General features: G+C 35.4%; 3 protein-coding genes across 5 annotated transcripts in view; 2 read left to right on the plus strand and 1 right to left on the minus strand.

Annotated features, from left to right (window-relative positions):
* The first annotated feature begins 3,344 nt into the window (after positions 1-3,344).
* LOC127904496 (B-box zinc finger protein 24-like) overlaps positions 3,345-14,149 on the plus strand; it is a 61,100-nt gene continuing 50,295 nt past the window's right edge. Inside the window, exons 1-3 of the mRNA XM_052448433.1 lie at positions 3,345-3,596; positions 4,241-4,543; positions 4,991-5,256. Of these exons, the coding sequence (XP_052304393.1) occupies positions 3,414-3,596; positions 4,241-4,543; positions 4,991-5,221 (717 nt within the window). The 5' untranslated portion in view covers positions 3,345-3,413 and the 3' untranslated portion in view covers positions 5,222-5,256. The remainder of the gene's footprint in view (positions 3,597-4,240; positions 4,544-4,990; positions 5,257-14,149) is intronic.
* LOC18106904 (LRR receptor-like serine/threonine-protein kinase FLS2) overlaps positions 6,014-14,149 on the plus strand; it is a 71,943-nt gene continuing 63,807 nt past the window's right edge. Inside the window, exon 1 of one of the 2 annotated variants that reach the window (XM_052448430.1) lies at positions 6,014-6,459. In XM_052448430.1, coding sequence (XP_052304390.1) covers positions 6,014-6,459 — 446 coding nt within the window. The remainder of the gene's footprint in view (positions 6,460-14,149) is intronic. The other variant, XM_052448427.1, reaches the window with a different exon arrangement.
* Positions 7,475-14,149, minus strand: part of LOC127903909 (uncharacterized) — a 62,178-nt gene continuing 55,503 nt past the window's right edge. The window contains exons 1-5 of one of the 2 annotated variants that reach the window (XM_052448432.1): positions 10,589-10,713; positions 9,405-9,577; positions 8,972-9,070; positions 8,732-8,883; positions 7,475-8,133 (exon numbers count right to left, since the gene is read on the minus strand). In XM_052448432.1, the coding sequence (XP_052304392.1) occupies positions 7,746-8,133; positions 8,732-8,883; positions 8,972-9,070; positions 9,405-9,575 (810 nt within the window). In that variant the 5' untranslated portion in view covers positions 9,576-9,577; positions 10,589-10,713 and the 3' untranslated portion in view covers positions 7,475-7,745. Of the gene's footprint in view, positions 8,134-8,731; positions 8,884-8,971; positions 9,071-9,404; positions 9,578-10,588; positions 10,714-14,149 lie in introns of those variants that run through there. The other variant, XM_052448431.1, reaches the window with a different exon arrangement.

The raw sequence follows: 14,149 nt of genomic DNA on the forward strand, positions 1-14,149 counted from the left end.
TCTTTTTAATTATCAAACTTTCACGATGCGAATTCAAGGTATGACAGGTTAACCTGGTTTGAAGGGTTAACCCAATTAATTCATCTTTTTTTTTCATTAGTTTTTTTCTTCCTGTTGGTTTTTTTTCTTTTTAACTAATCTATTTAATTATCACACTTTTATGATACGACCTTGCAGCCAGACCCACGTCCAATGCTATTGGGTCTGGTATTGCAGTCCAGACACTTTTATGCTAAAGGTTAACCCAAGTTTAATGTTATTATTAATATTATAAACATTACTCTTGGGTCAGGCGTTGCAACCAAACCTGAGATTCTTGGATATAACTTTGCAAAAAAACCTAACACTTTTAGATCTTGGCTATTTTTAAAATGCAAAAAATAATTAACCCGCGGCATCGCGCGAGGCGTGTAACTAGTTGGAGGCTATTTGCACTCCTCGTCCTTTCACAACTACTCTCATCTCTCCACCCTAATCCCAACTATGTACTAAGACTGTGACTTTCTGCGGAACCATTTCTATTTGGAATTAAAGTTCCAAGTGTACTTTGCTTTGTAATGCAATCCAGAACTATCTCTGTTTGGAAATAAAGTTCTAAGTGTACTTTAATTTGTAAATCAATCCGCCATTGACGAGGTGCAAGTTCAATTCTTTCAAGTTTATTTTCAAGTCCTTTTGGTTTTCCAATCATAGGCCATCTCCATCTTGTCTCACCAGAGCACAAAGTTTTAGCAATTCTTTCAAATAAATGCCGTCCGGTTTTTATTTTGAAGTGTAATGGTATTGTTTTTTAAAGTTTTTTTATTTTAAAAAATATTAAAATAATATTTTTATTATTTTTAAATTTATTTTTAACACAAGTAAATCAAAACGATTTAAAAATAAATAAAAAATTAAATATTTTTTATCACAAAAACCATCATACTATATAAATTAGACAGCACGAAAAGTGTTGTTGTGTGTTCTTTATCAGCTGTACAAGAATGTTTCATGAAGAATGATATAGTGTTTGTCGCCTCGGAGAACATTTGTCATAATCGGAGCTACAACTAGGCTGTCTTTTCTGTTTTCTCTCTATGATCATCTTCGGTGAACCCTCAGGCACTTTACGGTGACCGAACTGTTATCTCGAGGCCGCCTCGAAAGGTCTACTGCCATTAGTGAAGAAGTGAGCACCGTTCTCCGCCTAATCCTCGACAGGCCCAACTATAGGAAGAAGAAGGGAGAGAAGGAGGAGGATAAAATATCCAACCACCCAGGAAGAAAGAGAGCTGTCCAGCTAGGTCAAATGCTTCTTGTTGAGACAAGCAAGGTAGGCATTAAAGGTTCTTGCTAGAAGGGAGCTAACTTAGAGTGCTCTTTAAGGCGATCTTGATGAGGCTTTGATGGTTTCTACATGAACATAAATTAGGGTTTACGTGAACATGATAGGTTTGAGAGACAATATTATAATGATGAATCGAGAAAAGCAAGCATAAAAGCAAATAATTAATTATATAAATGGAAAGTTTAGTCATCTCGATTTCTTGCATAGAAAAAAAAATTCATCACATCTATTCGTTGGAAATCCTTATTTACCTTAATTTTTAAATGAAATAAGTTTCTTAAATTTAAAATCTCTTAATTTTTAAATTTAGCATTTTCGGTATTGTGATAGCGGTTGTTTTTCAAAGTGTTTTTCGCTCGAAAATACGTTTTTCTTTTAAAAAAAAATTATTTTAAATATCAGTACATCAAAGCGATCTAGAAACACAAAAATTATTTTTGATTTTTTGCAAAAACATTTTCCAACTACAAAAACAAACAGGGTTAATATCTAAATTAATTTTGTTAATCTTTTTTAAAAAACTATAATTAAGAAATCAACCCTTCCATTCACTTATAATAAAAAGGGTTTCCAAATAATGTCAAAATAAAAATTAAGAAAATAGAAAGCATAAGAAATATAAATTCAAATCTTTACTTATAATTTTATATCTAGGACAGTTTTGGAATAAACTTTAATACCTCTAAAACAGGAAATATATATGAGATATGTCTCACTCTCCTCGCTGTTTTTTTATTTTTTATCTTATAATAATAACTAAACTCTACCTTAGAGATAGTAAATAGAAATGACATCTTTTTTATATTTTTTATTTTAAAAATACAAAAATTACCCCCAAACTATAATAAAAACATATTTATTTTATATATATATATATATAATTAGATATCTTCTATATCTATTTTCTGTTACATGATATTAACTATACGCAACCGAAGAGAAAATTTTATGTGTGTTATTTATAACAAAAGACAAAAGTTGTTGTGATGAGCTGGAAAAAGAGCTTAAAATGGAAGAAGAACCCACGAGGCTTTTGTTGGAGCAAAGCAGCAGCTGGACGAATTGTCTACTTTACGTGCACTGGAGGCGCGTGCAAAACAGTCCCCACTGGAATGGCGGCAACCTATAGCAAGCAGCCGTCCCCGGAGATGCCTCCAAATCACGTGATATTGATTTTCAATCCATCAAAAGAAAAACTAAGGGGAAACTTCGTTTTCATCCTTCATGTATTAGCTGATTTTCAATTAAATCCTGAGATAATTCATTTTATCAATTTTATTTCTTCTGTAGTAGAATTTCTCAACGGAGTAATCTTTTATTAAATTATCATAATTCATTAAAAATATTGTTAAAGTCTGTACAAAATAGTATTATATATATATATATATATATATATATATAAAAACAAAAAAAATATTAATGTACATGAGCAAAAGAAGATAAAGAAGGAATGTAATTACATTAATGACCCAATTGAAAAAAATAGTTTAAGGATCAAATTGAAGATTCATGAATAGATTGGAGATTCATGAATAGATTGGAGACGAATGTTGCACGCTATGCACTCTTCATTCACCTTTTAAGTACTTGCTCTTTGCTGACAAAACTACGTCCACACATGGAGGTCCGACCCCACAATGCATTGATGTCATGCACAAGGCTTTGAGTTTTTGATTGGCAAAATCTCTGAGCCTTATCTGCACACACTCAGCTTCTTGGTTTCTCCACCAAACACTCCTCTTTCTGTATCTTCCACAGATTCTTGCTTGCATTATACAGTACTTCACAAAGCTCCCATCTCCCATTTCTATTATTATACCTTCTCATAGTTTCTCCTCTCTTCTTCTGTTCTTTCCTTTTTCTTCGTGGCCGAACTCTTTCTTTCTCTTGTTGTTTGGCCAGTAGTTTCTTGGGAAAAAGATTATTATCTTTTCAGGCTGTTTTTTGAGCTACTTTGAAACATATGTTTCACTGTCTCATTTACTGTATGCTGAGTTCACTTAAAAGGTAGAAAGAAACTAGAGGTGGTGTAACCAAGTGGGGATCTGCTAAAAGAGAGGAGGAGGTTTGGTCTGTTTTAAGCAAGATGAAGATTCAGTGTGATGTGTGTGAGAAAGCACCCGCCACAGTGATTTGTTGTGCTGATGAGGCTGCACTTTGTGCTAAATGTGACATAGAAGTTCATGCAGCAAACAAGCTTGCTAGCAAGCACCAAAGGCTTCTTCTCCAGTGCCTCTCCAACAAGCTGCCTCCATGTGATATATGCCAAGTACTTTTCTTTATCACCTTTGGTATAATTATTTAATTCTCGACTATTAGGTGAACCTATTGCATTTGTGATCTATCTATGGCTAATTGTTTTGTGTTTGCAAAATATGGAATTCGAGCATGTATATTTATTTATTTACTTGTACTCCTTCTGAGTTCCAAGAAGACATAAGAAGGGGAAAGCCCTAAGGAATCATTGCTGAAGGTTGAGATCTTGAATGATGATTGTAGAATCAATTTCTTGAATGATGTTTATGGTGATTCATAGTAGAGAAAAAAGTTAAATTGAAAGAGATAGAGTTTCACAGGGTTAGTCTATGGAAAAGGGACCAGCTAGGAATGTGTAGTTGAGGCATCCATCTTGAATTCAATTACAAAAGACACCTAGGCGGCCTACATTAGCCGATGAGAAGATGAGGCCTTGCAGGTTCTGTCCACTTATTAAGGGTTAATCTATGAGGGGTTCCTTTTATGTTTTTTGAATAACAGATGAAGTTACTTGATATGTAAAATGCTCAATTTTAGTTTTAATTATCAAATGAGAGGCTTAATGCTCTTCGTTGAGTTTTCGTATGTCCATGAATTTCTATTCTTATGATTGGGAGGTGTTTCTCATCTGTCTCTCTAATTTATTTGATTTTTCAGGAGAAGGCAGCTTTCATTTTCTGTGTTGAAGACAGGGCCCTCTTTTGCCGGGACTGTGATGAACCAATCCATTCAGCTGGTAGCCTTTCTGCGAATCACCAGCGGTTTCTGGCCACTGGAATCCGAGTGGCTTTAAGCTCGAGTTGCTCCAAGGACACGCAGACGAATTCTTCAGGGCCACCAAATCAGAGCGCACAGCAAACTCCCATGAAAATCCCTGCACAGCAAACATCGAGCTTCGCCACTTCATGGGCAGTTGATGACTTGCTACAGTTTTCCGAGTTTGAATCATCCACTGACAAGGTAATAAGAAGCTTTTGTGAGGACTAAATACATTCCCTTGGATTTTGTTTACATCCAATATTGTCTTCCCAAAGAATGAAAAGATTGGGATAAAGTGGGAATTGCCTGCCCAAGATCTTAGGACATGGACTATTGATTGACTGTATAATGGTATATAGTTCTTCCAAATATAGTTTGCCCTAATCCCAACCCAAGATAATCTGTCTCTCGGAGAACAAGGAAGCTATAGTAGCTCTCTAAATATGGAAACTAGCAGTTACTTTCTGATTTTGCATTTCAATGACCCCTCTGAGCACCCAACCTTGCCTTCGTGAAATGTAGGGTAATGTTTTTTCATTTTCCTGTTATATGATGACGAAAAATAATTGATGTCAAAGCTGTTGGATTGAGCATTGTCGCTCAAATGTCAATGTCCTTTCGTAACCTTCTTGTTTCTTACCTGTGCAGAAAGAGCAACTTGAGTTAGGAGAGTTTGAGTGGCTAGCTGACATGGGTCTTTTCGGTGAGCAACTTCCTCAAGAAGCTCTAGCAGCAGCTGAAGTTCCTCAACTGCCAATCTCACCACCAACCAATGTGAACTCATGCAGACCCACCAAATCCAGCATGCCCCATAAGAAGCCTAGAATTGAAATCTCAGACGATGACGACGAGTACTTAACTGTGCCTGATCTTGGCTGAACTTGGGGTGTTGAACTCAGCACTTTTGAGTTCAACTTTTAAGGAACTATACATGCTTTCTCTAAGTTCCCGTAGGCATTGATGTATGTATATACTATATAGTATGTATTTGCATACACGGGCATGAAACTCTGCATTTTAAGGACTAGAGAGTAGCATCACAGTCAGCTCTGGGGATTCATTTTCCATGTTATCCTATATATTGTTATTTTTGTTAGTTCTTTTTTCCATTTGAAAGAGCAATCACATCAATCAGTGCTCTTGATTGTAATAGCTCAATGTATGATTCTCAGCTATTGCATGTATATCTGTGTGCCAGGATATTACTAGCTGTAAGTATATGGATTGTTTCTCGCTAGGGTTACTCTTTCCCTGGAAATGCATATCAGTCGAAATGATAAATTAAGCAAACATTGCCATTTAATGGGGGAGGATTGGGAGCCATATTAATTTGATTGTGGGAGGGTTATAACTCTCAAAACAGAGTCAAATTTCGGGTTGTGCTTGCAAATATAAAATTGAACATGAAGCTAATGTTTGGTGCAGTTCAATGGATGACAATGGCACCATGTTTGCTAAATTACCTCTAGTGGGTCAGAGTCTTTGAATTTCTTCCTTGAAAGAACATTTCTCATACTGTTTTTTATTTAAAATTGAGGATCACAATCTTGTTTTTCTAAAGAAGGGTAGTTGAAATGGTTTCAAGTGGAATGACCACCTTGAAATCATTCTTTAAAGGTTTCTAAATCACTTTCTTGGCATGGCTAGCCACTTTCTTGCAATGAAATAGTCATGAATCATCTATTATCAGAATGCCATTATAAGTGTGCGAAGTCTTTGATAGCCAAGCAAACCATCGAAAGTTTAGATCGCCTGCCTTCCCTTGAACCAATGGCCAAACAACTGCGCTCCCTCCTTTCTTCTTGCTTGCTTTCTGTCACTGTATCCATAGTTCTACTCCATATACCAACTCGAGTACATTCAGTAACATTGAAATCAGATGTTGAAGCCCTTCAGGCACTGATGCAGGCCGTCGATCCCGTCTCGATTGTGAGGTATTCCTACCTCCATAGCTGGGATTTCGCATTCGATCCATGTGAGGCTGCAGGGGTATTTCAAGGGATCTTGTGCACATTCCCTACAGACAAATCGGCCAACCGTATAATGGCAATTGATCTTGATCCTGCTGGGTATGATGGCTTTCTAACAGCATCGATCGGGAATCTGACAGAGCTTACCTCCCTTAGGATAAGCAAAAACAACTTTCGAGGGCCAATACCAGAAACCATAGCCAACCTTCAGAAGCTCACTAGACTATCATTGCCTCAAAATCTCTTCACTGGGAGAATACCTCAAGGAATCATTAATCTCAAGCATCTTCAAATCTTAGACCTGTCACAGAACAACCTCTCTAGCAAAATTCCTGCCGATATTACAACTTTGAGAAGCTTGGTGCAGTTAAGCTTGTCAAACAATGCATTGTCTGGCAGAATTCCAGACCTCTCCGCATTGTGGCAGCTGAGCACATTGGATCTTAGTAGCAACAATCTAGATGGAATTGTACCCAATCTTCCAATAAACTTGAGAAAATTGTCGCTGAGCCATAATGTACTATCAGGACACATTTCACCTGTGAGCGTCCTCCAACACCTCACAGTACTAGATTTGAGTGATAACAGGCTTTCAGGTCTCATTCGTCAGGAAATTCTCACTTTGCCTCTGGTGGAACGCCTTAACATCTCAAATAATCAATTCACGGAAATGGAGCCAATGCCATACCCTAGGGAAGGTTTACAGCTTCGTGTGCTGGACGCACACGCTAACAGGTTGCATGGTCATCTGCCCATCAGCTTGGTTAATATAGCGAATTTATCATCAATTGATCTATCCCATAATCTGTTCTCTGGACGAATCCCACTAGAATACGGAGCCAAACTGGGGAGTTCATGGAAAAGCTTGCTCTTAGAAGACAATTTTCTTATAGGAAATCTTCCACCACAGTTTATTAACGGGACAGTCGCAGTTAGAGCCAACTTTGCCCACAATTGCTTAAGGTGTCCACCAAACATTCCGTTTTGCAGAGGAGGGCAAAGGGCAAACACAGAGTGTGTCGAGCAGCAAGATCACAGCACTTGAGAAGTTACTGATAATTCACAACGGTTCATCATAAAAATTCCATGTACTCGAGCTTATAATAAAGTCCAGTGAGGCAAGCTTCCACTTCCTAATCAGTGGTTCCAGCGAAGGAGAAGGTGTCATAATCTGTACTCTTCATTAATGCATTTCAAGTGTTGAACAAATGTCCATTTATCCATAGGATAAATTTATTATCTGTAATGTTGAAACTTACATTTTCTCAACACATCAAACAACAGACTTTCCCAGATTTCAAAGTGGATGAAAAGAGCAGTGGATTCACATGCTTATCAGCAAAAACAATCACCTCGAAATCAGCTAATATACCAAAAAAAATTGATATTTCATAACTCTACAAATACATGTTTCTACAACATAACAGAGCAGTTTAGAGAAACCAATTGACACTAACATTGCCAAGCCATGCGAAAAATGGGAACTGAACCAAAGCGATGAGGAGCAAGAGAAAATGGTGTCTGCTAGAATCAAAGCTCCTCACCTCTGCAAAAAGTACTCTCTTCATTGTCTTCACCAAGAAAATTCCCATGCATAAGCAGGCACATGGCATCAAAATGTAGTAAGAGTATCCAGATAAGATCTTTCCAAGGACAGCAAAACACATGCCTGTGAAGGTATACCCAGCATATGCAACAATGTCTAACAAGGGCGCCTCCCCGCTACCCAATGAAAGGAGTATCATTTTGAGCAATGCAACCTGCATAAACCAGCCGAGCAATCCCTTGACAAACAGCCAATTGAGAGCTTCTGGGCTAAATCTGGAATCAAATGGAATTAAACTTCAGAGCTTAGAGCATGAAATTAATTTCCAAATTAAAGATAAAGAAAGTTGAAGTTCAATGATGTGATCCAATTCCAGATATTTTTTGGCTGGTTTGGACAAAGCATCCTGTCCAGACCAGCCACAGCCAATTGATAGCTTCTGGGCTAAACCTAGCATCAAATGGAATTAACTTGATCTCAGATAAATGAAGTTAAAGGCAAAAGAAAATGAAATAGAAGATCTGGTGGAATCAAAGATGTAATGCAACTAATGGTTCATCAGGCTGAGAAATTACTTGCTTTATTAAAGCTTACAGATACAAGCACAGATATCCCTGGACACGCACAAAAATTATGGAAGAGGAAGAAAAATATGAAAGACAAAGAAGCTGGAGTGCAGGATCAGGGGATGAGAGTGATAACATTAAGCAACACTGTCACTCACAATTGCCAACATATGATTACTGCAACTAGGGTTAACAGAGGTGATATTCATAGATGCATCCAACACAGAAAAGTGATCAAGCTTGCTGGCAGCACATGTAGTAGTTATTAAGGTTAAGCTGGGTTGACTGGAGAATATAATCTACTTACTTTCCATTAAGTCCCAACGACAAGCCAGCAAGAACAACATAGGTACCAAATGCCATGAATGGAATGTACAAGTCTGGTGCATTTATATCATAGATTGGGGGTTTATAGGAAAGCCTGCCCCCTACTGGCTCGGTTATCCTCATCCAATGTCCCTGAGAAAAGCATGGTAAGGACAAAAGTTCACGACAATATGAAAAAAATGGTGTGGGCTAGAAAAAAGCATTAGATTAGATAAGTTACCCTGTGCAGAAATGGAAACAAAACAACCTTCAGTTTGTTCCTCACATACTGGTCATTCACTTGGAAATAGTACTGTGGATCAGAGAAGTATCTACTTATCTGTTTATTTAAAAGAAAATGTCAGTTAAAATCACATAGTTATCAAACTAAAGTACAACAATCTAATCTTCCCAAGAATGAAATGTTGAAAATGGGAATAGAAAATTTTATCTTTCTTTTCATTGAAAAAATTTCTAAAATGAACCCATAACATTTATGTAAAAGAGGAATGAATTGGTGCAAATGCCAGCGGTTTAAAGACATTGGCATGAGGTTTCGAGGTGTCCAACATAAATCACATCTGAACTGCATGCTTAACCAGAACGGAAGCATTTGGCTAACAGCAAGCTTAAACCACAATGATTTGACATAAAAGCCTCAGAATGCTACTTACATTGCTTTGTACATACTCAGAACTTGAGCCCAAAATTTTCTCTCCATATGCACCCAGCCCACCTTTCATAAGTCCTGAACCAGCTCCGTAGAAGGAATTCCCAAATGGATTGGGCTGGGGGTTGGTTGGAGGTCTTGGCACCCCAGGCTGAGGTCCCACATTGTTATACATTTCTGCACTTAGGAGCGAAAAAAATCAGAACAAATTTGTTTCCATAAGAACTGCTCATTAGCACTGAATGTCTCTTAGCTGAGTCAATCAAGCACTGATTACTAATGGATGCTTAAATTCTAATTTTTTTCAAGAAACCAATTAAATCCATAAGGTCATTCAAATAAAATAGAAGAAAAGTTTCAAGCTCAACAGGGAACAACTGATCTCACTTAATATTATTAAGAAAGAGGATGACTTATGCATCCTTAAAATGAAACTGTTAACTTGAGGCTTATGAAGTTTCATATAATACTAAAATCAAAATACATTCTCCTCCATCTACTGCATATTCTCATGGTTTAATTGGCATATGGACCATCTTCCAAATATCTCCCCCACCCCCCCCCCGCCCCCCCCCCCCCCCCCCCCCCTCAAATCACCAGAATATACAGGCCTGGAAAAGATATAACTTACAATCTGACCACGTCCTAAGCAACCGACACGGACTCAGGATCTCATGTGGAGCTCATGAAACAAAAGGCAAAAGGGAGGTTCCCAGTACATCCATTGTTTGTAAAACACAGCCCCACCTCCATCCACAGTCAAAATCCTCACGCATCCTATATTCCTAAACATATTCCTCTTTCTTTCTAAACAATTAAAACACCGTCACTAACCTCCCAAAACTCTCTGCCAATCCAAAACACATCAAGCACCTAGCAGCACCTTTCCTTCAACTTCCAACAATTGACATCATACACCACAACTCCAAAAAAATTAACCTACCCAAAACTGCATGCCTACAAGACCCATTTACCGATCCTCTTCAGAAACCAAACTAAACTCCCTCAATGACACAAAATCTTAACAACCCATTTTAATAAATCCCAAAAAATTCTTAAACCCCGAATCCCATCAAATTCACAGCATAAGCACGTACCATTCAATCAATCTACCTAATCTATTTGCATTAAAACATACACACAACGCATACAGAAAAATACAGTTAAACATGGATCTAAGAATATGACCTGGAGCCGGAGATTTAGGTGGTGTTTTCTGGCGATCGTATCTTGGGTTACCGGTGATGGGATTTTATTCTAAAAAGGAACCGAGGAAAAGAAAACTATGTATGCAAGTAACGGTTTGTGGATTCTTGAGAAGGAATGGGAATTATGTAAGGGTGGTGGCACGTGCTGTGCACGTGCAAAGGAGCGTTGGTTCTTTTTCTTTATAGATTTGACTAATTTTCTTTGCATCATTGGGCCAATTAGGGATTGACAAGTAAAGGGTCGGAGCTCCAAATTTAAAGGTGAGAGTTTTTACAATCTACTAGCTTGCCGACTGCCCTCCGCCGTAGTTGGAAATTGGAATCATATTATTTTTTAAAAACATAACCAAAAAAAATATTTAAGAAATATTTTATATTATTATTAAATTTAATTTGATGTGTCATTCTTAAATCTTTTTATTAGAAATTTAAAATTAAATTATATAAAAAATATTTTAATGTGATTCAAATAATTTGGCTAGATCATAAATAACTTGAATATCTGATAAAAAAAGTTTAACAATGAAATTAAAAAAATTAAATTAAAAAAAATCCCTCGACCAAACTTTTCAGTATAGAAGTTATTATGACGTGACTCGATCAACTTAGTTATTGTTTAGTTATTATCTAGAAAAAAACGGAGATAATAAGAATATGTGTTTCTATATCTTTTGTTTTTAAAATATAAAAATTTATTTAAAACTGTTATAGAGAATAATTTATTTTAAGTTTTATATCTTTAATCAAATATATTTTTGTCTTTTTTATATAAGTTTTTTTTTTTACCAAAATTATAAAACCTAATCTGAGAGTTAATTTAAAGCAAGGTTTAGATCATAAATCGGGAGGGTAAATTCAAGTTGATCCGGGTTAATCTTCTAAATTGTTTTTAATAAAAAAATCTAAAATTATATTGTTCTGTAAAAAATTAAAAACAAAATTCAATACGTTGATTAACTAGGTGAATGCAAGTCATATACAAGTCACGTTTTTTTTATATATAGATAAATTTATTTTTCAAATTTAAATTTGAAAGAGAACTAGAAAAAAAAGGAGAAGATAAAAAAAAAAAAAAAGTAAAGCTATTTTCTCCTATGCATAGTCTTCTCACCCGACGAAAAACACAAAGAGAACACGTGAGTCAAACTCTCAACCTTTTCCCTCACATTCGATTTGTTTTCCCATGCTCTTCTTTATTTAAGTCAATGACAAAGCATACTTAGAGCTAACGGTCAGTTTCATAATTTAATTCTGATTTTTTCTAAAATTATTATTTTTTAAAAATAAAAAACAATAAAAAAATAAAAAAGAGCAACTTGGTAAGAATTGGCTGAAAAAAAGAATACATAGATGAATCAAACTGGAGTTTTGGACAAAATTAGAAGCCCAGTTGTATCTTATTATATCTAAAACTGAAAGAACAATGCAGATTCAAAGTCAAACAAAATAATTATTAAATGAATCTTCATAAAAATTAAGTTTGAGGACTTAATTAGACTTTTAATAGGGCAATTTGATTTAATTATAGACCCAATAAAGAATTAATTAAGTTTAAGAATTAATTTGGGTCAAATTAAACAAAATAATTAAGTATAAGAACTTAATTAGACTTTTAATGAGTCAAATTAATTTTATTAAGGACTTAATCAGTGAAACATTAAGTTTGAAAGTCTAACTTGAGGTTAATTGATAAATTAAAATTTTAAAAGACAGAGTTTAATTTATACAAGTTCGATTGAGTGAAAAGATGAACAAAATTACAAGGAAATCAAAGTTTGAAGGTTAATTAGACGTTAAATTGAAAAAATTTTGAAACCAAGGATTCATTTTGTAAAATAACATAAAAATTTAAGGGTCCAGTCAAAGAAAGCCAAGGGTTGGAAACTGCAAGGGATTCAAAAATTAGTGCTGGTTGGGGGTTTTCATTACAAAATTCTAAAAGTTTAGAAATCAAATTAAACAATACCATAATTTCACTATTCATCATCTTCTTCTCGTTTAAATAAGAGAAAATTAAAGATGTTCAAGTGCTCTCCTTCCAGCTCTAATTTCTTCCTCATCTCTTCACCCTTCCACGCAAATCTTATAAAAACTTCTGCTCAGGTATTTGTACTTCACTCTAAACTAAAATTCCAGCTCTTATTACATTAAAAAGACCAGCAAATTCTCTCCCAAAAAATTACCCAGCATACTCTACCTGCAAAAATAATCTTGTATTTTCCGTTGTCAATTTCTCAACATAAGGATCGATATTCCATTAACTCATGAATGACACCAACACCAGCACACCTGTGACTTCATCTTCTCCATTCATTGCAGCTACAACGACAAGTCATAGCAATACTAGTTCAGCCGAGAGCCACGTCAACAACAGCAAAGTCTTCAAACCGTGAGCAGCCTTTGATTCAAACTGTGTAATGGCAGTTCAAACTTCACCTCCTCTACACTGTGAGCAACAGTACTAGAGGGTCTTTTTCATCAGCAGTCAACTGGTCACGATACAGAAGCTTCCTTCAAGTAGCAGAGTAGCAGAGTAACAACTGGTCTTTTCCTCTCCATCATAGCAACAACAGAGGTTTACAGTTCGGTAACTTCTCTAAGCCCTGCACAGCAATGGAAGCAAACACATCCTCTGTGCAGTCGTGAGCCTCCAGGTATAACCCTTCCTTTTCTTGTTACGATACTGCATGTTTAGATGGACTGTGTTCTCTTTAGTTAACATCCTAGTTTGAAACTGGCAAAAACATGAATAGGAGTACCATTTCCATTTGGCTGGAAAATGCATGTTTCTGGGTAAATATGAATGCTGGGGATGTAGGTAAATTGAGACTTGAGAGTTTTTGGGTGCAGACCCTTTATCATTATTAATTTATTATAGTTTATGTCTTCTTGTTTGATGGGCTGGGCTTCAATTTGAAATATTTGAATAAATTTTATGGGTGTTTTAAATTTTAGGTTGGATAAACTATTGAGGTTTTTGGTCAAGGCCCGGCCTCGTGGCTAGGTTGAGCCCTTAAATGCTGTTGTTCTGAAATTTTATAATGAAAAAATATATTTTGTTTCTTAGAATGTGTTTGATAAACACGTCCTAACAAATTTTTTATAGTTATTTTTGCTGATTTATTTGTGTTTTATCAAATAAACCTTAAATAATTTCAAGACAATTCTAAAAAAAAATGAAAAATCATTTTATAATTTTTTATGGTCCCTCACGTGTTTTCCAATCTTTTTATTTAATATTTGGGTTGTAAACTTATACTGTAAGATACTGACCCGATATTAAATATACAAGTCTTTTTTCAAAATTTTAGGGAAAAAATAATAAAAAAAAGGTTCCTTATTTAAAAAAATATAAAAATATATGTTTTTATTTGTATGCATAAAGCCAAGTTTCTCAAAAAAAAAAAGTACTTGCATAATTTAGCATCCTAAAAAAATCACAAAAATAATCTTTTTATTTTGCATGCATATTAGATTTAATAGCTAGTTTATTAAAGCCATGAGAACTTGTTCTACATTTCAAAAATATCAAAAATCTATT

Source organism: Populus trichocarpa, chromosome 17 (assembly GCF_000002775.5).
Source record: "Populus trichocarpa isolate Nisqually-1 chromosome 17, P.trichocarpa_v4.1, whole genome shotgun sequence".
NCBI classification, from domain to species: domain Eukaryota; kingdom Viridiplantae; phylum Streptophyta; class Magnoliopsida; order Malpighiales; family Salicaceae; genus Populus; species Populus trichocarpa.